The sequence below is a fragment of the Jaculus jaculus genome, chromosome X, assembly GCF_020740685.1.
Source record: "Jaculus jaculus isolate mJacJac1 chromosome X, mJacJac1.mat.Y.cur, whole genome shotgun sequence".
Lineage (NCBI taxonomy): Eukaryota > Metazoa > Chordata > Mammalia > Rodentia > Dipodidae > Jaculus > Jaculus jaculus.
Window position 1 is genome coordinate 105127735 of NC_059125.1, and position 22231 is coordinate 105149965.

The 22231-nt window shown below is 37.0% G+C and overlaps 1 protein-coding gene across 6 annotated transcripts in view; it reads right to left on the reverse strand.

Moving 5' to 3' along the window:
* Positions 1-22231, reverse strand: part of Dcx (doublecortin) — a 107443-nt gene that overhangs the window by 76235 nt on the left and 8977 nt on the right. For all 6 annotated transcript variants that reach the window (XM_045140166.1, XM_045140165.1, XM_045140163.1 and 3 more), the window contains exon 3: positions 21388-21728. In XM_045140166.1, coding sequence (XP_044996101.1) covers positions 21388-21728 — 341 coding nt within the window. The remainder of the gene's footprint in view (positions 1-21387; positions 21729-22231) is intronic.

Here is a 22231-nt window from a genome sequence, read left to right on the forward strand (position 1 = left end):
TGCCTCTTCAGAAAACAGGCAGGGAGGAGGGAAAGGATGGTACCAACATGTGATGTTTGCATACAAAATATGTCCATATCTAATAATAAAAAATGAAAAAAAACAGAAAGAAATAAAATGATACAAACTGGAAAAAAAGATTTGCAAATCAGGAAATGCCACAAAAAAGTAGGCTGCATAGAGCCTCATCTTACATTGTATTGTGTTTCCCCTGGGAGAAGCCATTCAACAAAAATGCTTTCTCAGACAATGAACAAATATAACCCAACAGCATGAAAGTAAGTAGGAAGACTCCAAATGCACTTAGCACTCAACTTCACACTTTTGTACAGGAGTATAAATTACAAAAGGCAGGTCTGGGTAAATAAAGAAAAGGTGGGAACAGGGATATAAACAGATTTTGAATAGAAATTACCCTAGGCTGCCAGTTTCCTCTGGAAAATGTGACTTCTACAAGCTCAGTGCAAGTTGATAACATGGGGAGCCAAAAGCAAAGCACATGCCTCAGGCAAAAATGTCACATAATAGGCTAAAATTTCCAAGTCTCATTTATTTGCCACAACTATGTTCCAAACTGATAATGTAGGCTACATATATGCTAGAATGAAGCTAAACAGCATCTTCTGATATAGGTCTTTATCCCCTTACACTTAAAATATGAAAAAATGGATTCTCAAAGCAATGTATGCCTTCTATACTTGCCAGCTATTTAATTCAATAATCCATATTCTAACATCTCAAATGGGACATTTACTCATTTGTTCATACAGAGTGACCAGATAAAAAGTACAAGCACTGTAAACAAATCTTTAATGCTATTTAATTGCATAGGAGATAGTTTGATTGGAAATTAATATTTTTTGTCCTATTGCCATGATAATTCCTTACAAATCGGTATTATTTTATTGACTCTGGGCTCATTCGTATATATTTTGATCTTGAGGGATGCTGTTAGCTCTTTGTTTTATTCTTTGTTATTCTATAAGGAAAAATAAGCTCTCTGATTTAATGTACTCATATATAAAATAAGACTTTTGCAACCAACCAGTCAGGAAATATTTTATCACTGGTATAAGAGTGGCATAGTTATTATAGGTATAACCAGCCACTTTCTGGTTGGATTTGAGGTTGCTCCACTGGAAGAAATTGTCATCTGGCACTGTATACCTAATCAAAAAGCTATGCCTGGGAAGGTCATAAGCCTTAGAGGAAAAGCTACTACTATTGTCTGGCTAAATGGATATGTTGTTCCCATCAAATTGCACTCTAAATATTTATCTTTATGAGTGTATTATGATGCTGTTTTCATCTTTTATTTAAATGTATTTATTTTTAGCATATTGCATATTGGTCATATTCCCATTGGGTTATGTAACCTATGTTCCCTCTCCCCTGTGCTCATCCACCAAAAGCCCCCCTCAGTGGGGTCATTACTTTTCACTATGGGATCATAAATGCACCAGTCTCTCTGGGGAGGACAACCCTCAAGATACTCCATCCCACCCTGTGGATCATAAAATCTTTCTACCTTTGATCAGAGAAGCTTCATTTTGCAGTTAGTGGTGCCTTATGGTACCTATAGAGTCTCTAAAGTGCCTAGTTCAATATGCAATATACAATACAATAACACAGGCATCTGTGCTAATAAAGGACAGTCATAGTCAGTTCTAATAAATGGAACATACAATTAGTAATTACAACTAAAAATTGGAAAGGTTGAACATTTTGTTTATTCTTTATGCTATAGATAATTTAAATTGACTGGGAATGGTGTGAATATGCAGTTATTTCTAGATATTGTCATGAAGTAAATTAAATTTGATTATTAGAGATTCTTACAAGCCAGAATTTCTGAGTTAAGGAACTTTAAATATATGTAGGGTTGAATATGTAGAACTATTTAATTGTAGAAGGAACTTAGAGGTCATCTGTTCTATGAAAACAGAAACAGATTACAGAGTGGAAGTAACCAGTTTACATTATCTCATCTCTTTTATGGCAAAAGAAGATATTTGTCTAGAGGTTTATGACAAAGCAAGTCTTTTGTCTAGGGTTCTTTTTCACTAGTCCTCTTGAACTGAAATATTTGGCAAATGTTTCCTGTAAATTACCATGATTTTTGACTCCATACTGAAAACAGTCTGTTACTTCTCTGGGTCTTCAGCCTTATGGCTGCCCTACACATTTCAGGTTTACTAGCCTAGCTAATCACATGAGTTAATTTCATAAAATGAAACTTCTGGACATCCATCTCCTTGATTCATCTACAGAAGTCTGATGACTACATCCCTTATAATAAATGTTCTGGGTAAGAAGAGTTCTATACCATTGCAACTAACAATAATGCATTATCTATTTCAAAAGCAGCTACAAGGAGACTTTGAGTGATATCAGCACAAAGAAATGACAAATGTTTCAGTTGATGGGTATGCTAATTACCCCACAATTGATCATCATACAATGTATAGACATATAAAAATATATTTTACACCATAAAATAGTCAATAATTGTGTATTGGTCTTTTTTTGTTTGGAGTCCCACATGGTGTCTGCTGTGTTTATTCTCACTTTCTTTTAAAACCTAGCATTTAATGAGCACTAATCTACTATATTTAAAGTCATGGAAGATCAAGTTCTGCTGGGTATCCCAAAGGGACATTTCCTAGAGCCTACAAATTCTGACCAGCCTTCATTCTTTTTAATTATATTTCACTCTGATTATGCTTGTTTTATATTTCCCCGAGCTGTCTTTTGTATGAAGATTTCCAGGGCCCATTTCTTTGCTTTTATTCTGCATGTGTTAACATACACAAACCAAGTACCCAACACCATTCTGTTCTGTTTCAGTCTGAGGTTTGACAAGGGCAAGGGCAGTGTGGAACAGATGCTGTCATCCTTGAAAGCCGCATTCAGTAGTGGGGAGGGGAATGGGAAACTATTGATTGAAGCATATTTTTTTGCTCTGCAATAAGGGAGGGGGAATGATTGCTGTCTGACCTCAAGGTCTCCACAAGGTCCCTATGGAGTAGCCAAAGTCCATACTACTCATTGAACTGATCCAGAGCAGAGCTGCTAAACTGGCTGAGGGTACATGTGTGAATGCTTTAGCATACTCTATAACAGCAGTTGTCTTTGAAGAACAAGTACCAAGCCAGTCCCTGTTTAAGGAAAATTGAAAATCAAATGTGGTTATGTAATGTAAAACCCCATAAAAGCATCTCATATAAATCCTCATCTTCCAGTTAATTGTAATCTCAATTGGCATCAGCTACTAAATGGGGTTTATTGGTAAACTGTTAGCCAACATATCCTCAGCAGTCATTATAACAGTGGTAACATTCAGGTCCTATGCTACAATGAGTGGCTGCTGCTGCTGCTGCTGCTACTATGAGTTTTATGTTGAGAGTTGAGATAAATACATCTATATTGATTACCACTAAAGATAGCCATGGGTTAAAACAATCCTCATCCTTTTCTCTCTGGATGAACTGCAGTCATCCATCTCATTGCTAATCAACTTTCACTCCACCTTCACAGCTGCCTTCTGCAGGGCTGCAGACTAAATGACAAAAGCAGTTCCACTGTAGAAATGAATGATGCCATCCATCAGTCCCAGAAGGTGCTGAGGAAGCAGATCTTTATTCATTACTCAGAGCCAGAGAAAATTTAATGGCATTTTATTATGCTTTGTACAGTGCATAAAATGTTAGAACAGGGGTAGGGAAAGGGTCCTTATTGGTCTATCTCAATCATTAATTGGTAGATCCCAGGAGCCACGAATCTGTTGAGCTGATTCTTCAAGGATAGAATCTTCATTCACTACTTAATGTGTTCACAAGACCAGGCCAAACATAACCAGCCTAGAACTGACTATCCATTAGGGATAGAAAGCACAGTGTCTAGGCCTACCATGCTTTTATCAGCTCATGAAAAAGATTAGATTTCTTTTCAGATCATAAACATAAATGAACTTTTAGGTCAAAGAAAATGTTTAAATACATAATATTAACATTATCCCATTTATACCAACAAAGTGCTATGTTTTCTTATGCAGGAAGGAATCTATAAAAGCAAAAGTACCCAGGGCCAACATAAACCACAATGCATTCCAAGGTATATCAACTATTCTTGATGATCCAAAATCTAAAGAGAAGGATAGCCCACAAAGAGAGCTCACACTTCTTTCAACCAGGGTAATCTGGAAAAAACAAACATCAATTCTCAGCAGGCGACAAGTCAAACACTTGGAACATTAAGTAAGGCAAGGCCGCATCCTCTTTTCAAACAGCAAGAGGAAGTTCACCTATCAACTGCCATATTAAATCAACCATGGGAGCAAATACTGCCAGAAGAAAGATTTTTTATCAAGGCTGTAATGTCTTTGGTGAGTAGACCAGAAATATCTTGACATGTAAATATTTATATACGACTTCATCAGATGAGAAAGCCAATACTTAAAACAAACAGGGACATAAGTATATGTATGCAGATACAAAATGACTTCAGTAGGTCCTGGTCTCTGGCCTAAAACCTATTTTAAGGACTATTCCCTTGCTAGATGAGCCATCCAGACTTTTAGGGTTTGCCAAATTGTTGCCAGGTGGATAAATCTGGGCTTGGTGCAATAGAAAGTCTACAGCCTGTTTAAATAGTAAGAAATACTTTTGTAAGTTGTTTAATTAGTAAACTTTTCTGAGTCCTCCCATAAGGCCCTGCATCGTGGAGTCATGGAAGACGTTCTGGCTTGTATTGGACTAAATCCGATGTGAGGGTTGTAAAGCTGGCATTCTATGTTGCTGACCTTTTACTACTGTCATTAGAGAATCCAAGTTTGAATGCCCAGAACCAAAAGGATATTCTGAATCTCTTGTAACTTTGCAGGGCTCTTGAAATTTCTTCTAGAAAAATGATCTCTTGTTTTTGCTCAGTTTCTCCATTTCCCTCTAGAGGCTGTGTCAGAAATGAATGTTCATGAGCCTGATGGTTGGGTAAGGGCTACCCCTGTGGTAATTGTCAGTGCTCTATCTAAATAAGCCATTCTTCTCTGGTTTATAAGCCCTGTCAAAATGCAATGCTGCCTGTATCCTTTCAATTTAATTATTCCTCTGGGCCTTTATGGTTATTCCTTTTTTAAATTTTCTAATTAAAATGTAAATAAATACCTAAGGCAGAGGCCAGTGGTTCCCAATGTACATTCTACCATATGGTCAAAGATTTTTTTTTTATATTTTGTGTTCAAAATAATTCAAGGAATATACTGGCCTAAACAAAATCAAGTAGGTTTCTTTTCAGAGGTCTTCTTGGAGTGTTTCTCTAAAACAGAATATTTGGTGTAATGTTACTCTGCATATTTGACTAAAGAACAGTCTATCAGACTAGTGTTATATATGACACAATTTTATAAAATTAGAGATGAAAAGGTACCTACTACAGTATACACCAATGAAATTCAAAAAATCTTCAGGCTATTCCTTAAAACCATAATCTCCCAAATAAAAAGTCTAGGCCCAGATGGATTTATTGCTGAATTCTCCAAATTTTAAAGAAAAATTAATGCCAGTGTTTCTCCAAATATCTCATAAAATAGGAAAGAAAGACACATTACCAAACTAAAGCCAGTATTACGCTGATACCAAAACCAAATAAAGGCACAACAAAAAAGAAAGTCATATACCAATCTCCCTAATGAAGATACACATACAAAATCACAATAAAATAACTTTCAAACTGAATTCAACAGCACATCAAGAAGGTTATTCCTTATGACCAGTTTGGCTTCATTTCAAATACAGAGAACATTCAACATATGCATAAATTGAAATAAAATTAAAACATAGTATAAAAAAGTCTTGAAGCACTAGCAATAGGGGAATATATAATATCATGAAGGCTATATGTGAAAAAAAAGCAATAGTTAACATTTTACCAAATGGGGAAACACTCAAAGTATTTCCATTAAAACAAGTAACAAGGAGGCTGGAGAGATGGCATAGTGGTTAAGCGCTTGCCTGTGAAGCCTAAGGACCCCAGTTCGAGGCTCAGCTCCCCAGGACCCACGTTAGCCAGATGCACAAGGGGGCGCACGCGTCTGGAGTTTGTTTGCAGTGGTTGGAGGCCCTGGCGCACCCATTCTCTCTCCCTTTCTGTTTGCCTCTTTCTCTCTCTGTCTGTTGCTCTCAAATAAATAAACAAACAAAAAAATTAAAAAAAAACAGTAACAAGATAAAGATGTTCTTTTTTTCTCCCCCCTTTTCTTTATAGTACTACAGTGTCTTAGCTAGAACAGTATGATTAAAGAAGAAAATAAAAGGGATAAAAAAGAAAGAAAATGGGGGCTTGGAAGACATCTCAACAGATAAAAGTGATTGCTTACAAACTATGCCCGCTCAGGTACAATTCTCCAATACTCACATAAGACAGCTATCCTATTAAAAGAGGAGATCACAAAGTGGCATATGTATCTGGAGTTCATTTACAGTTCAAGTAGCTCTTGGTTCATCCCCCCCTCTTTCTATCTCTCTCTCACACACACAAATAAAAATATTTTAAATAGAAAGGAAATGGTACAAGTACCCTTATTCATAGATGACATGATTCTATAAATAAATGACCCCAAATGCTTTACCAGAAAACTCACATATCAGATGAACATATTCATCAAAGTGGCAGATTATAAAACTTTAAGCAGAAATCATTAGCTTTTACATATATCAATGCAAACATGCTAAAAAGTTTCATTAAAACACTTTAATTCATAATTGCCTCAAAGAACTTCAAATAATCCTAACCAAGGAAGTGAATGACCTGTAAAATGAAACTGAAAACACGGAAGAAAGACATTGAGAAAGACACTAGAGATGGAAAAAACTAAGATGGAAGGACTAATGTGAAAATGGCCATCCTATCAAAAGCAACCTACAAATTCAATGTAATCACAAAATTCTAGTAGCATTCTTCACAGAAATAGAAAAACAACAACCTTAAAATTCATATGGAAACACAAAAAATGAATCACAAATATCCAATGCCATCCTAAGCAAAAAGAATCATGCTAGAGGTAAAACTATGCCTGATTGCAAGCTATACTGCAGAGAGGTAGTAAGAATATAGAATGATACTGGTGTAAAAACTGACTCATAAATCAGTGGAGCAAACCAGAACTAAACCCACACATATTTCAACCCACATAGCTAAAGCCATCTTATTTTTTACAAATATGGCAAAGATACACATTACATAAAAGACCTCTTCAACAAATGGTGCTGGCAAAACTGATTGTCCACATATAGAAGAAAGACACTAGATCCTTGTTTCTTAGCCTACACACACACACACACACACACACACACACACACACACACACACTCAACTCAAAATAGATCAAAGACCTTACTGCAAAATATAGACTCTCAAACTGTTAGAAAAAAAAGTAGGAAAATGGCTTATGATATAGGTATAAGCAAGGACTTTCTAATTAGATTATAGTTGCTTAGGAAATAAAGCCAAAAATCAAAGTTAAAGTAAAAATCTTCTCACTGAGAAGATAACAAACAAGTAAACAAAGCTTATGTGACAGGAAAAAGTTTTTTAGCTATTCATGTGAAAGAGGGTTAATATTCAGAATATACAAAGAACTCAAGACAGCTAAATAAAGTAGTCTACCAATGCAGTCAATAAAAGGGCTAATGAGGTAAACAGACAGTTTCCCCAAGAGCAAATGCAAGTAGTCAATAAACACATGAAAAATTATTCAGCCTTTCTAGCCATCAAAAGAAATGCAAATCAAACACCAGTCATAATTTCATTCATTAAGAAAATAACAAATGCTGCAGAAATGCTAACAAAAGTGTTCCCTTCTACACTGCTGATGGGAATGTAAATTCAACATCTATGGAAATTAGTATATTTCTCAAACAACTAAAAATAGAACTACTCCATGAAGTAACTATGCCACTCCTTGGCATATACTTGAAGGACTCCAAGTCAACATATCACAGAGATACTTGCATATCAGTGTTTATTGCAGCCAAGTTATAGAACCAATATATATATATCCAACAACAGAAAAATGGATTTGAAATGTGGTATGTAAACATAATGAAATCTTTTTCACCTACAAAGAAAAGTCAAGTTATGCTGTTTACAAGAAAATAGATGCAACAGGAAATAATCATGTTACATGAACTAAGTCAGTCTCAGAAAGACAAGTATTGTACGTTTTCTTTCATTTGTGGTTCCCAGATTTCATGTAGTAATATAAAAATCATTCTGCATATATGAAATGAAAGAAGAAGTATATCTGTCCAGGGAAAAAGATGGGACTTAACAAGACTGGAGCGTGTGAAAATGAAGGATAGGGAAGTTTGGGGGAAATATGTTCAATGTACAATATATAAAAAGGACCGAGGTGGAACTCAGATGAAAAAGGAAGTAGCTTCTATAATTTGTTCTATATCTACAAAATATTTGTAAAGAGACTTTCATGTTTCTTTCTACATTTTAAGGCAAGAACTCTGGGCTATATAGATGCACAGCAAAAAAAAAAAAAAAAAAAAAAATATATATATATATATATATATATATATATATATATGAAATCGGTTTCCTTGTTCATCCCTGGGGTATGTGTTTAAAGAAAATTACTTGATAATTAGAGGATAGGCAATCAAGAAACATCAACATCCAGCAACTTTATTATTAAGTATGTACTAAAGAAAAATGAAAAGATATTACCACACAAAGAAGTATGCACAAATGACCATAGAGTCAATATTAGTAATATCCAAGAGCTAGAAACAATCCCAAGTGTCCATCAATAAGACCTGGGATGAAACTCTATGCTCTAGCATTTATCTAGAATTGTCAAAACCCTTTAAGTTCAATCTTCACCACTGTAAAACAATTATAAATGGGAGCTCCATTAAATGTACATCAGATAATTAATGAATAAACATGTTGTACCCATACAATAAAGCATCTTTCAGCCATGAAAAAAGAATTATACATAGATATATAACCCTTAAAAGCTTTATTACATGAAAGAAGCTAGTTATAAAAGATTATATGTTACATGCTTTGTTTATATGAAGTGTTCAGTAAAAGCAAAGACATACAGACACAAAAACAAAACTCATGGCTGCTTACAGCTAATTGGAGTGGACTAGAGAGTAAGGAAGCTGATAAAAGTGTTCTAACGATGACTGTAGTGATGTTTACATGTACCTGGGAATATTATAAAAATCGTTAAACTGTGTACTTTGAAGGGATGAAGTATATGGTATGTGAATTATATCTCAAGGTGTTACAAAATAAAGGTGATACTGACAATACTGGGCATTCCTGTACACTCTGGCTTCAATCCTGTTTAGCATCACACTGAATGGATATGACATTGGACAGGTGAGTGATTGGGTCTGAGAGGGAATCCCAGGATACTGGAACAAGGGAAGGGCCTTATCAATACTTCATTATATCTTTCATTATGTAGCCCTATTTTTGCTATATAAAAAGACTCAGTAAATCTTACCAATGCCACCTTCAAGTGAGTTAGTGTTCCAGATCATATGTATAGGATAATCTTCTGTGTTTTACTAATTCACATACATGATTCTTAGAAGTGCTAGAAACCTTAGCAACATTGTTATATGGGTCATTGCTATTTGTAAATGTCAGTCTACATTCAAAGAAAATGCTTTGACTTCTGTATAATTGGTGCTGGAAAAGTTAGATACCCGTGTGTCTCCTTTCTACCTCCCCAAAAGAAACATGACCCCTAATCCATGTTTAAAAATTAACTCAAAATATATCAGTGAGCTAAATGTAAGAGCTAGAACCATAGAATTTCTACAAGGATAACAGGGGAAGGAATCTTGAAACCTTGGGTTAAAGGACCAGTTCTTAGGGAGCACACAAGCATAATACATAAAAGAAAAATTAATAAATTAAACTTATCCAAACAAAAACTCCTTTCAAAAATCAAGGAAACAAAGACATGAAAGAAAATATTTACACACTGATACAAATGTATTTGAACACAGAATATATTAAGAACTCTTACAACTCAATATTAAGAAGTCTAATAACTCAATAAAATGTGTGTCAGAGAGCTGGTGAGATGTCTTAATTGGAAAAGCACTTGTAGTGCAATCATGAGGACATGAGCCAAGTGTAGTGGCATATTCCTATAATCCCAGCACTGGAGAGGCAAGACAGGAGAATCCCCCAGGGCTCACTGGCTAGCTAATCTAACCAAACTGGTGAGCTCCGGGTTCAGTGATAGACCCTGTTTCAAAAAAACAAAATGAATAGCTGTTGAGAAAGAAACATCACATCAACCTTGGGTCTCCACACATGCACACAGCCAAGGTTGGGGGTATGAGAAATGTTTATTTCTTTGTTGTTGTTGCTGCTGTTGTTGTTGTTGTTTTTCTTTTTTTTTTAAATTTTTTATTTATTTACTTGAGAGCGACAGACACAGAGAGAAAGACAGATAGAGGGAGAGAGAGAGAATGGGCGCGCCAGGGCTTCCAGCCTCTGCAAAAGAACTCCAGACGCGTGCGCCCTCTTGTGCATCTGGCTAACATGGGACCTGGGGAACCGAGCCTCGAACCGGGGTCCTTAGGCTTCACAGGCAAGCGCTTAACCGCTAAGCCATCTCTCCAGCCCTGTTGTTGTTTTTCGAGGTAAGGTCTCACTCTGGCTCAGGCTGACCTGGAATTCACTATGTAGTCTCAGGGTGGCCTCGAACTCACGGTGATCCTCCTACCTCTGCCTCCTGAGTGCTGGGATTAAAGGCATGCACCACCATGCCCGGCAATTTTTTTTAATTTCTTTATTCCTTTATTCCATTCTTTCTTTTTTAAACATTTATTTATTCATTCATTATTTATTTAGACAGTGAGAGACAGAAAGAAAGGGAGAGTAGGGAGAGAGAAATGAGTATGGGCACACTAGGGCTTCCTGCCACTGTTAAAGAACTCCATATGCATGCACCATTCTATGCATCTGACTTTATGTGGGTACTGGGGAATCCAACCTGGCCCTCAGGGTTTGCAAAAAAAAGAAAAAGTAACTTTAACTGCTGAGCCATCTCTCCAGCCCCTGTTTTTGAGCCAGGGCCTCACTGTGTATACTAAGCTTGCCTGGAGCTCACAATGTAGCTCAGGTGGGCCTTTAACTTCAAATCCTCCAGCATCATCTTTAGAATATCATCATTGTAGGCATGAGCTCCACTACTGTTGGCTTGAATAGACTCGTTTTTCTTCAATGATGAGATTCAAACCAAGGACGTTGCAAGGCAAACACTTTACTGCTAAACTATATCTTCCACCCCTTGAATAAATATTTCTTTCCCTAAGTGTGAATGTCTGTGTAATAAGTATGTAAAATTATTCTCAACATCATTAGTCATTGGGCAAATGCAAATCAAATCAAAAGGAGATGGCATTTCACACTCATTAAGATGACTCTAATAAAAAGATAGTCAAGGGCCAGAGAGATGGCTCAACAATTAAGCACAGTTCCTGTACAAGCATGAGGACTGAGGCATACAGAGACCGCCAGAGTTCAAATGTCCATTTCCCTCTTAGAGCAGCTGGGTATGGCCACATGCAGCTATAAACCCAATCCTACAGGTAAGCAGAGACCTGACAATCATCAGACCCTTGAGATCTCTGAAATCAGTAAAGACTCTGTCTCAAAACAAGATTGGGCAGAAAGAGCAGTGGAGAAGGACACCCAGCAATCCACTCCAGCCACTGCAGGAGAGCATGGGTAGCCATACAAACGACAATTCACACACACACACACCCTACCACCACCCCTACAACACCATACATGCACACATATACAAGCAAATAAAAAAGAAAGAAAAGGAAAAAGTAAACAATGACAAGTGTTGGTAAGGATGTAAAGGAATTACAATTCCCATATATGGCTAGTGAGGATCGAAAACAAAGCAGACTAATTGTAAAAAAAAAAAAAAAAAAACTGACGGTTTCCTAAAAACTTAAGAATACAAATATCATCCATACCAGTGCTAAAATTCTGAAATATTTCTCCAAGATGAATAGGAACATATGTCTACATAAAAATAAGCATGTTAAGATTCACAATAGCATTGTTCATAATGACAAAAATATGAAAATAACTCAAATATCCAACAATAGATGAGTTACTAAAATGTGATATATCCATATAAAGACTACTGTTCATCTATAAACTTGAAATACCTACACATATCAAAACATGGATGAAGGACTGGAGAGATGGCTTAGTGGTTAAGCACTTGCCTGTGAAGCCAAAGGACCATGGTTCGAGGCTCGATTCCCCAGGGCCCATGTTGGCTCACACATCTGGAGTTCGTTTGCAGTGGCTGGAAGCCCTGGAGTATCCATTTCTCTCTCTCTCTCTCTCTCTCTCTCTCTCCCTCCCTCTTTCTCTCTTTTTCTGTCACTTTCAAATAAATAAAAATTGAAAAATTGAAAAAAACACGGATGAAGCTTGACAGCATTATGATGAGCAAAGAAACCCAGGAATATATGGTATAATTATATTGTTATTAATTGCCCTAAACAGGAAAATTTACAGAGGCATAAAGTATATCAGAGGAAAGGATAGAGGTGAAATCTTAAAATTGGAAGGTAATATCTAAAATATGTAGTATTTATTTTGAGCTGGGTGTGGGGGCGCACGCCTTTAATCCCAGCACTCGGGAGGCAGAGGTAGGAGGATCGCCATGAGTTCGAGGCTACCCTGAGATGACAGAGTTAATTCCAGGTCAGCCTGGACTAGAGTAAGACCTTACCTCGAAAAACAAAAAAAAAAAATAAAAATAAAAAAATAAAATATGTAGTATTTATTTTGGTAATAAAAGATTCTAAAATCAGTTGTTGGACTGGAGGTATGGCTTAGCAGCTAAGGCATTTGCCTGCGAAGCCAAAAGATCCAGGTTTGATTCCCCAGGACCCACGTTAATCAGATGCACAAGGGGAAGCACATGTCTGGAGTTCATTTTCAGTGGCTGGAGGCCCTTGCACAGCCATTCTCTCACTCTCTCACCCTCTTTTTCTGTCAAATAAATAAAAATAAAATATTTTTTAAAATAAATCAGTTTTTATGATTGATGCAGAGCTCTTGCAATATACTGACACTACATTGTATAGTACAAGTGAGTGACTTATATGGGAATTATATCTTAATAAAGTTGCTCAAGAAGTAGTTATGAATATAGATTCATGTTAGTGATACTAGGAGAACAGAGGGGTATACAAGATTGAAAAGAGTACCTAGTCAGAACCAACACTCTGCAATGAATACCCTGCTCCTGCTCCCATTGAGTTAGAGGGAGTGTGTGTGTGCATGGGTATAAGTGTCTTGTGCTATGGGGAGGTCAGAGGACAACTTTGAGTGCTGGTCCTTGACTCCACTTCATTTGAGGCAGGGACTCTCATTGTTCATTCACCAGGACAGCAGACCTGTGAGTTTCTGGTAGATTCATCTGTCTCTGACTTCTTCCTGTCACAGGCATGCTAGGATTATAGTATGTGGGTCCTGGGTATTTGAACCCAGGTACTCTCATGTTTATGCAATAATATTTTAATATTTTATTTACTTATTTACAAAGAAGAGGGGGGAATGAATGGGCATGCCAGGGCTTCCAGCAAATGAATGCCAGATGCATGCACCACTTTATCTGGTACTTTATGTGGACGCTTTGTAGGTGCTGGGGAATAGAACACAGGTTGTTAGGCTTTGTAGGCAAGTAACTTAACCATTGCTTCATCTTTTCTGTCCCACTCCAGCAAGTTTTTAATCCACTTAGTCATCTCCCTAGCCATAGAGGAACTCCTAAGGGTCACCCACTTGCGTAGTAGTGGCATAATTGTTATGGGGGTAAACAACTGCTCTCTTGATTAGATCTAAGCCCCAATTCATGGGAGGCAATATATTTCCAGGATTTAAAACCTAATCAAAAGCCTATGGCTGGAAAGAGCATAGATGCTGGCAGGAAAGCAACTTCTGTGATTTGCCTAAATGGATATTTTGTTCCCATCAAATTACCCTCTAAATATTTATATTATATTTATACCCATAGATAGGTGATGAACTTACCTTTACTCAGAGACGCTCCTTCTTTCAGACTACTTGGAAGTTTCAAAATTCATCAAGGTCCTGAGAATAAGTGACTGCCAAATAATCAATTCTAAATGAAACATCTCTATCATGCCTCCAAGGCTCAATGAACAGTGCAAAAGAGGAGGTGAAAAGAATTTCAAAGCCAGAGGATAAGGAAGAGTACTCTGGAACACTATCCTTCAAACATGAAATGGACATGACATTCATGACTTCATACTGGCTCTTGTTACCACCAGAAGGACTGTATAATATGTCAAAATTTCAATATGGACAGCTGAGGAGGGCAAAAAAGACAACAAAATAGAAGAAGAGCTATTTGGAAAGAAGAGGAATTCAGTGAATGGAGGATGGGCGTGGGGGGAAATGAAGTGTTTTGGAAGGGGACTATGATCAGAATACATTGTACATATGTATGTAGGTTGGTGATAAAACGTTTTAAAAAGACATAAAAATAGAAAAAAAAAGTCTACATGGAAAGAAGTGGTTCAGTAGAACAGAGTGGGAAGGGAGACAAAAGAAAGTAATGGGAGAGTATTATGATCAAATTATACTGTGTTCATGTATGAATATCATCAATAAAACGTTTTAATTTAATTAAGGGTCAAAGAAGAGTTACAATTGGCCTTACATTGCATTTCTAACAGAGAACAGAGTTAAAAGTAAAGCTCGTGACTTTGAATTCAAACCTAGAGCTTTTTTGTAATTATGACATGTTGATGGAGTAGTTACTGTGGGACATTGGGATACTAAGCCAAATATTGTTGTTGAATTGGACAACTCCTGCCTCCATTACAGCTCAAAGCCAGGCATACCTTATTAAAATTAAACAAAATAAAAAATAAATAAATGAAACTCCCAAAGGATAAAATACTGAAGAAATAACTTATTTTCAGTTTACAATAGGATACTCTCCCTGTGGAAGGACAGTATATTTGATGTTTTGCCATCTCCAATCATAAGCCCTTCTTTTAAATTTAGTTTTATCATGTGTGTGTGTGTGTGTGTGTGTGTGTGTGTGTGTGTGTGTGTTCATGTGTGTGAGTACAGATGTACACATGCCCCCTGACATGTATGGAGGTCAGAGGGCAGCCTTGGCTGTCAGTCCTTACCTTCCACTTTCTTTGAGGCAGGGTCTCTTATTGCTTGTCACTGCATATGCAAGACTTGCTGGCCTGCAACTTTCCAGGGTTTCTGTCTCCATTTTCCATCTCACCATAGGAACACTGGGATTACAGACACAGAGTACTGCATCTGGCTTTACATGTGTTCTCAGGATCCAAATTCAGGTCCCCACAATTGTGTAGCAAGCACTTTACCCACTGAATCATCTCCCTAGCCCAGACCAGTAGATTTAAAGTGCAAAATCTACCTGCATGCTTATTATGGAGATAGTTTGTACAGTCTCCTTTCAGAGCCCAACCTGGCTTTACATCTTTGTTCTTCCTCTCATGCTCAAGCCAGTCCTCCCAAAGATGGTCTCCAGAAATTTGGAAAAAGCTGAAGAGAGGTAATGTTGGTAACATAAACATCACCTTTTCTGACTTGACCTTCTCAAGTTAGATTCAATAATTACTGACCTCCCTTTTGGGATGTAATTTCTGGCCTCGTGGATTTGTCCAGTGAGCCCAATGTTGGCTGACAGGGTCATAATACTAGGAGGAAAGAGGCTCTGGAAGAGGTATAAGCCAGGAAATGTAAGCAAGATGTGACTGGGGGAGGATCAGAGATAACAGAGGAAATAAAAACTGCCCACACCGCAAAAAAAAAAAAGACACATCCACCTTGAGACATACGCTCTTCATTTTCCAATGTTAAATCCACCCCATCTTCCTGTGTTTGCTGAAATTGCCATTGTGCTTTCAGCACTTGGTTAATTTGGATGACAGGATGGAAGGTCAAGGCTTTCTTAGACTATTTAGTAGCACCTCAAACATTTTTTTGTGCTGTTATCTTCCTATAAGCTGCCAAATATTTCACCCAAACTCTAGAGATGCATGCTTATGGAGAATCTTTGAATCAGTTTAAATTTCTTCTGTTATTCTGAGGCTTTGTATCCCTTGTCTATGTACTTACTAGAAAATTGCTGGCAGAAACAGGAAATGAATTCACCTAATTGAAAACTGGACTAACAACAGAAATGGTAAAGTTCATAACCTATACTTTAGGCATGTATCCTGAGGCAGTAATGAATGTTTTCTTCCATATATCCTGCCTGTAGAAAAAGCTGACCCTAGAGCTACCAATCAATATAGCATAAAAGTGGGAAGCATCAGGCTATAAGAACAAACTGCACTCCTGTTTATGATGGCTAAAAGAATGACAAGTTTGTACCTCTAATAGAAGCATCATTCTCTCTTCCTTGAGAGTTGATTATAAGGCAAGACTACCAACCTACTGAATCATTACCATTAAGAGAATCAAAATTTAGTTTTCAATTTGTATGGGTCTGTGATCTTTACATAGGAAGGCCAATGAATGTCTTGATTACCAAAGCTAATATTTAGCTAGTTTTATGAAAACATCACAACCACTCTAGAAGCCAAAATTTCCAACTAACCCCCTTCATCTGAGAATTTATGGACATGCATCATCATCTTATCCTTCATCAAGTCCTCTTTGTCCTCTCAGAATGCCATTTCAGCTCCTAGGAGAACCAAGCCACTACCTATTAACTACTCTCATCTTACACACAATTTCCTACCAAGGAAAGGAAACAACTGGGACCTCTTAATACTAGTAATAATTAGCTTTCCCATCTTAACAGACTACAAATATCTTAGAAGTAAGAAGAGGTTTGCAAGTTATCTTCTATGCTATCAACATACAAGCTCTAAAATTACTTAAAGCTTCAAAAGAATATATGAATGATAGAAAGAGAAAGAGACAAGAAGAGAACCATGTCTTACAGATTTCTTGTCAGTCAGTGTAAGCCAATTTGTCCACTAGCTTACATGAGAACAGGAACAACAGTATATGCTGTATAATCACCTGGGTTCTTTTTTTCTTAATCTGTTCAGTTGGTATTTATTTATGTTGGCATTTGTTTTTTTCATTTTCAACACTTGCTCTTTATTTGTATATTATTAGATATGGACATATTTTGTATGTAAGCATCACATGTTGATAACAACTTTTCCCTCCTCTCTGCCCTTTTTCTGAAGAGACCTTCCTCAGCGGGGATGCAGGTCAACCCCATGGGTATCATGAGTCATGCATTATGGGTAGCAGTCAGTTATGGGGGAGAAGCAATATCTTGAGCAAAATGTCCCAACTTGTGGCTCTAACAATCTTTCCAACCCCTTTTCTGCAAAATTCCCTGAGCCATGCTGGGAACATTTTAAGACTACTTCAGTGATGGGCACTTGGCATAGATATCTGGTTTGGTAGGTACTGAGTATTCTCAGTATCTTTCTCCATCACCCTGTGCTGATATCAGCTTAACTAAGAGAGCAGAATTATTGCTCATTTCCCCAATTCCTCTGTAGTTTCAGCTGGGGCCAGAGTGGAGTGTCATGGGTCATTTATCTCCTCAAGTCTAGTTCCCATCTTGCAGGGAACTCAGACCTGAGAGGTGGGGGACACCTTGGTTCTTTTAGATGATCATTACTTGAATGAAGGCAACAAACCATTTTATTAGGTTGATATTGGATCTAGTCAGGGAACAAATATTGGAATCAAGTTATGGCCTTAATTTCATGAACAAAATGCTCCATAATAAATAGGCTTGAGCATCCTTTGTTCTTTCTAACTTAATGCCTGGTGACACTTAAAGCCAAAAAAAAGGGGGGGGGGGACATTGAAATCTCATCCAAGCAAGTTCAAACTATTGTAACACAGGTGCCTTAAGCCTCCACAGAGCAAGATTGTGTTCTGAGGTTGGAAGACTACCCAATAACAATCAAAGTGACTGACAGATGGTAATATTAGAGCTGTCATTACCAAAATTGGGAAGTGGAGTGGGATCTCAAATTTTGAGTTTGGCATCATTTTTCAATATACTCAGGTCCTATCTTTGATTAGCAGATTGGTCCATGCATCCCCAAATATCTGTTATTTATTATCTATGCTATAATGACAATGACCACTGAGAATTTCCAAGGAAGAAATATAATTTGTAGTATTTTATAGCTTTATTTGGCCATAGAACCCTTTCCTAAAGAGCTTCTAGGGACAAGAAGATATAGACAATGTTCTTTAGCATATGTTTTGGGAAACTACTTTAAATATCTTCTCTTAGTGCCTTCCCAGTTAAATGCCAGCTAATGGCTGCCTGGGTAGAATATGTACTCCTTTAGAAGTGCCTTAGCTCTTCTGAATGACCTGGGGATAATGCCAGGTACACTAAAAGAAGAAGGCTTTTTAAAAATGTCTACCTAAGACACATTAGAGTCCATTTATGTCACTTTAGTCAACGAACATTTATAAAACATCTACACTATACTAGGAGCTGAATGTCAATAATACTGTGCCTCATTGAGGTGAAAGTTTTCAAAGACAAAATAAGATTTGAATCAGGAATGGTGGCGCTCAACTGTAATCTTAACACCTGGGAGATGGAGGCAGGGCAGTCAAAAGTTCAAGATCAACCTCAGCTACATAGAAAGTTTTAGGCCAGACTTGGCTACGAGACTCAGTCCCCCCCCCAAAAAAAAAATGTTGAACCCAGGCTGGAGTGATGGCTTAGCGGTTAAGACATTTGCCTGCAAGGCCAAAGGACCCTGATTCAATTCTCCAGGACCAGGTAAGCCAAATGCACAAGGGGGCACATGCGTCTGGAGTTTGTTTGCAGTAGCTATGGGCCCTGGCATGCCCACTCTCTCTCTCTGTCTCTCTTCCTCTCTCTCTTTGTCTTTCCCTCTCTCTCATAAATAAATACATTTAAATTTTTTTAAAATGTTGAACCCAAACTTAAAGGATGACTTCTGATGGTAAGAGTGAACAGAGGGATAGATTTCAAAGAGAAAGAGACGTGTATATAGAGTTACAGAGGCCCTAAAAAGCATTGTTCTGTTCCGTTCAGCATCACTACCTTGTGTTTATAGACTTACATTGCACTATCACATGCTGCTATTTTGTTTAGTTCACTAAAGAAACTAAGACTTATGTTTGAAAGAGTCAGAGAAGATGTGCTATTATGTATGGCCTACTGAGAATGAAAATCCTGTAATCATTTAACAGGAGCTTGCTTATGTAGGAGTCATTTGCATCCCTTTACAAGTTATCAGGTGCAATCACAGAATGACAAGGAATGGTCCATCTCTATGAAATATTTGAAAATAGAGGTAAAGTAGGGTGGAAGAGTGCTCACAATGATCCAAAAGTATATAAATAACAATAAATATTATTTGATGATGTGTTGCATACAAATGTGTTATAATTTGCAGTGTTTTTACAAGGTCCTCACAAGAACCCTATAAACATGGGCAAGGCAGGTCTGATCGATCTCTTTGTACATCGGAAGAATATGAGGCTCTGGATAGTTAAATCGTTACTCCAAGGTTACATAGTAACAGGCAATACCAATACTAGAAACCTTCTGAATGCCAATCTTATGTTCTTGACTTATATTTTCTCTTTATTGCTTCAAAAGGAAGAATGTAAAGAAAAGCTGAGGTATGCCTAATATAGAAGAGATTACTCTAAGTATAAAAGGTGTTGAAAAGGGAACTAACCATTCATATTAAAATAGTAAAGAGGATATCCCTGCCTTAAATATGATATTAAATGGCATAGTTTATGATATCATTCTCTACTCTTAAGTCCAATAATTCTAAAATTCCTATGTTCTGTTTCTCTCAGATGTGGTTTTGGCAATCAAGCTTGTTGTAGCACAGCTTATGTTAATGATATACATGGTGTTCAAGAGTCATAATCTTAAAAAGATACTTATAAGTTAAAACTTTTCCTATTGTCACAAACAAACCCATTGTTATTTGTTTCAAATCCATTGTTCTGGTACAACAAATACCAATTAGCTATAGACCAATGTCTCTAGGTATCTACTGGATCTCATAATAATAAGTAAAAGAAAGCCAAAGATTTATCAAAATTGCCACATACATAGTATATAAATATGAGAAAAGAAACACTTATATATTTGGACATTCACTCATCAGTCATGTTGATATATAAATCTTCAATTTTAGATATTCTATAGTTGTTCAAACACGAAATTTATTTTAAGGAGTAAAATAATGGACAGATAATAATGTACACTTGTCTTTGACATGGGGTGCCAAAATACTCCTTTGAGCCAATAGAACCAGCCACTCTCCTGATTCCCTTGGATCATTTTTGTTCCATAATTACAGATCCCTTTGCCCAAGAGAATGATGCATCTGTCTCATGGAGACGCCTGGCTGCATTCTTTCTTTCCCAGATACTTATATAGGTAGCACTTCAGTAGCATAACCAATGACATGAAGAACCTGATTTGGAGGGGAACAGATGGTAGCATCTTTATTAGGATAATTTTAGGATCCTCAGATAGTTTCTTTCTCTCAGAAACCATCAGTGAAACGAAATTCAAACAGCTATATCACGTGGAAAAGAGAGAGGAAATATGATTCATTGCAAGGCAAAGAAAATGAATTAGAAGTTCAGTGCTTCCCCATATTCATTGCCTTTCATACAATATGAGGGTATCTTTAACCTCCTTTCAAAAGATTAGATGCAGAAAACCAACATAAGGGATCAAAAACATTAGTGAGGGCTAGAGGGATTGCTTAGTGGTTAAGGCATTTGCCTGAAAAGCCAAAGGACCCAGGTTTGATTCCCCAGGACCCATGTTAGCCAGATTCACAAGGGGGAACACACATCTGGAGTTCGTTTGCAGTGGTTGGAGGCTCTGATACACCCATTCTCTCCCCCCCCCCCTTTCTCTGTCAAATAAATAAAAATAAAATATTTAAAAAGTGAGTGATCAAATCTCATCTTGGTCATATGAACTGAATAATCAAGGTTGGATCTTGCAATAAGTAAACCCATGTGAATTTATAAGATCTACTTTCTAAGACATTTTTTAAGTATAGGCTAACAAACTAGTATAAATCAGAAGCAGAGTGAATTTCTGAGCATAACATTTCTGGTCCATTTCTTTGCCTGATGAAATCTTTCCTTTAAATAAAACAGAGTACCAGTTAAGGATGATGAAATGTGAAGGGATAGCCCTTCAATGATGAATAATGATTTAGGTACTAGATAGTCATGTAATGATTCAGAAGAATGAAAATACTCTGCAAAGGTACTTACCTGTTTTCCATCAAGAGTGTAGAGTTTTTTGACGACTCCTGTTTCCAGTTTGATGGCTTCTGTAATATCAGTGAGGACTTGCTCAAAAGAGTGGGCTGTCTTCTTGTTAAGAAGCACACGGACAGCCTTCCGAGGCTTCACCCCACTGCGGATGATGGTCACTAACTTGGGGCGCACAAAGTCCTTGTTTTCTCTGGCTTGGGCACTGTTGCTGCTAGCCAGAGATTGGGGAGCTTTCATATTGGCAGATGTCTTTACATTGACAGACCAGTTGGGGTTGACATTCTTGGTGTACTCGACTTTTTTGAAGAAGTTGTCTGAGGAGCAAACATAGCTTTCCCCTAAGGGAAGAAATAAGTAGTCAAGTGATTAGTAAAATGGTATATTTGTAGATAAGAGCCAATCTATCAGACAATGACACTTCAGTGAGACTTTTATAGAAATGGGGATAATAACCAACCTTACATACAGTTTCTAAGTGATCCCTCTGGCAACTTGACTTGTTTGTTCTCAAAATTTAACTAAATACTCTTCAATATAGTGGCATTTTTAGTTGAAGAATCTTGTGAAATTAAAGATTATAAGGACAATAAACACTCCTATGTTTAACCTAGAAAGTGGGGTTTTTGTACTTAATGTGATTTTATTTGAATTTAAATGTTAGTTTCTAGGAAGCGTGTTAACTTCTGACCAATACTGGTGCATTTTTAAATGGATGTTTCTATACTTGTTATACATTCATGGTCCCACCCCTTTCTTATAGTATTAACCAAACAAGACTTTCAAAATTCAGGTTTATATAAGTTAAAATGAACTAAAAAACCATTGATATAGGGTGTAAAGT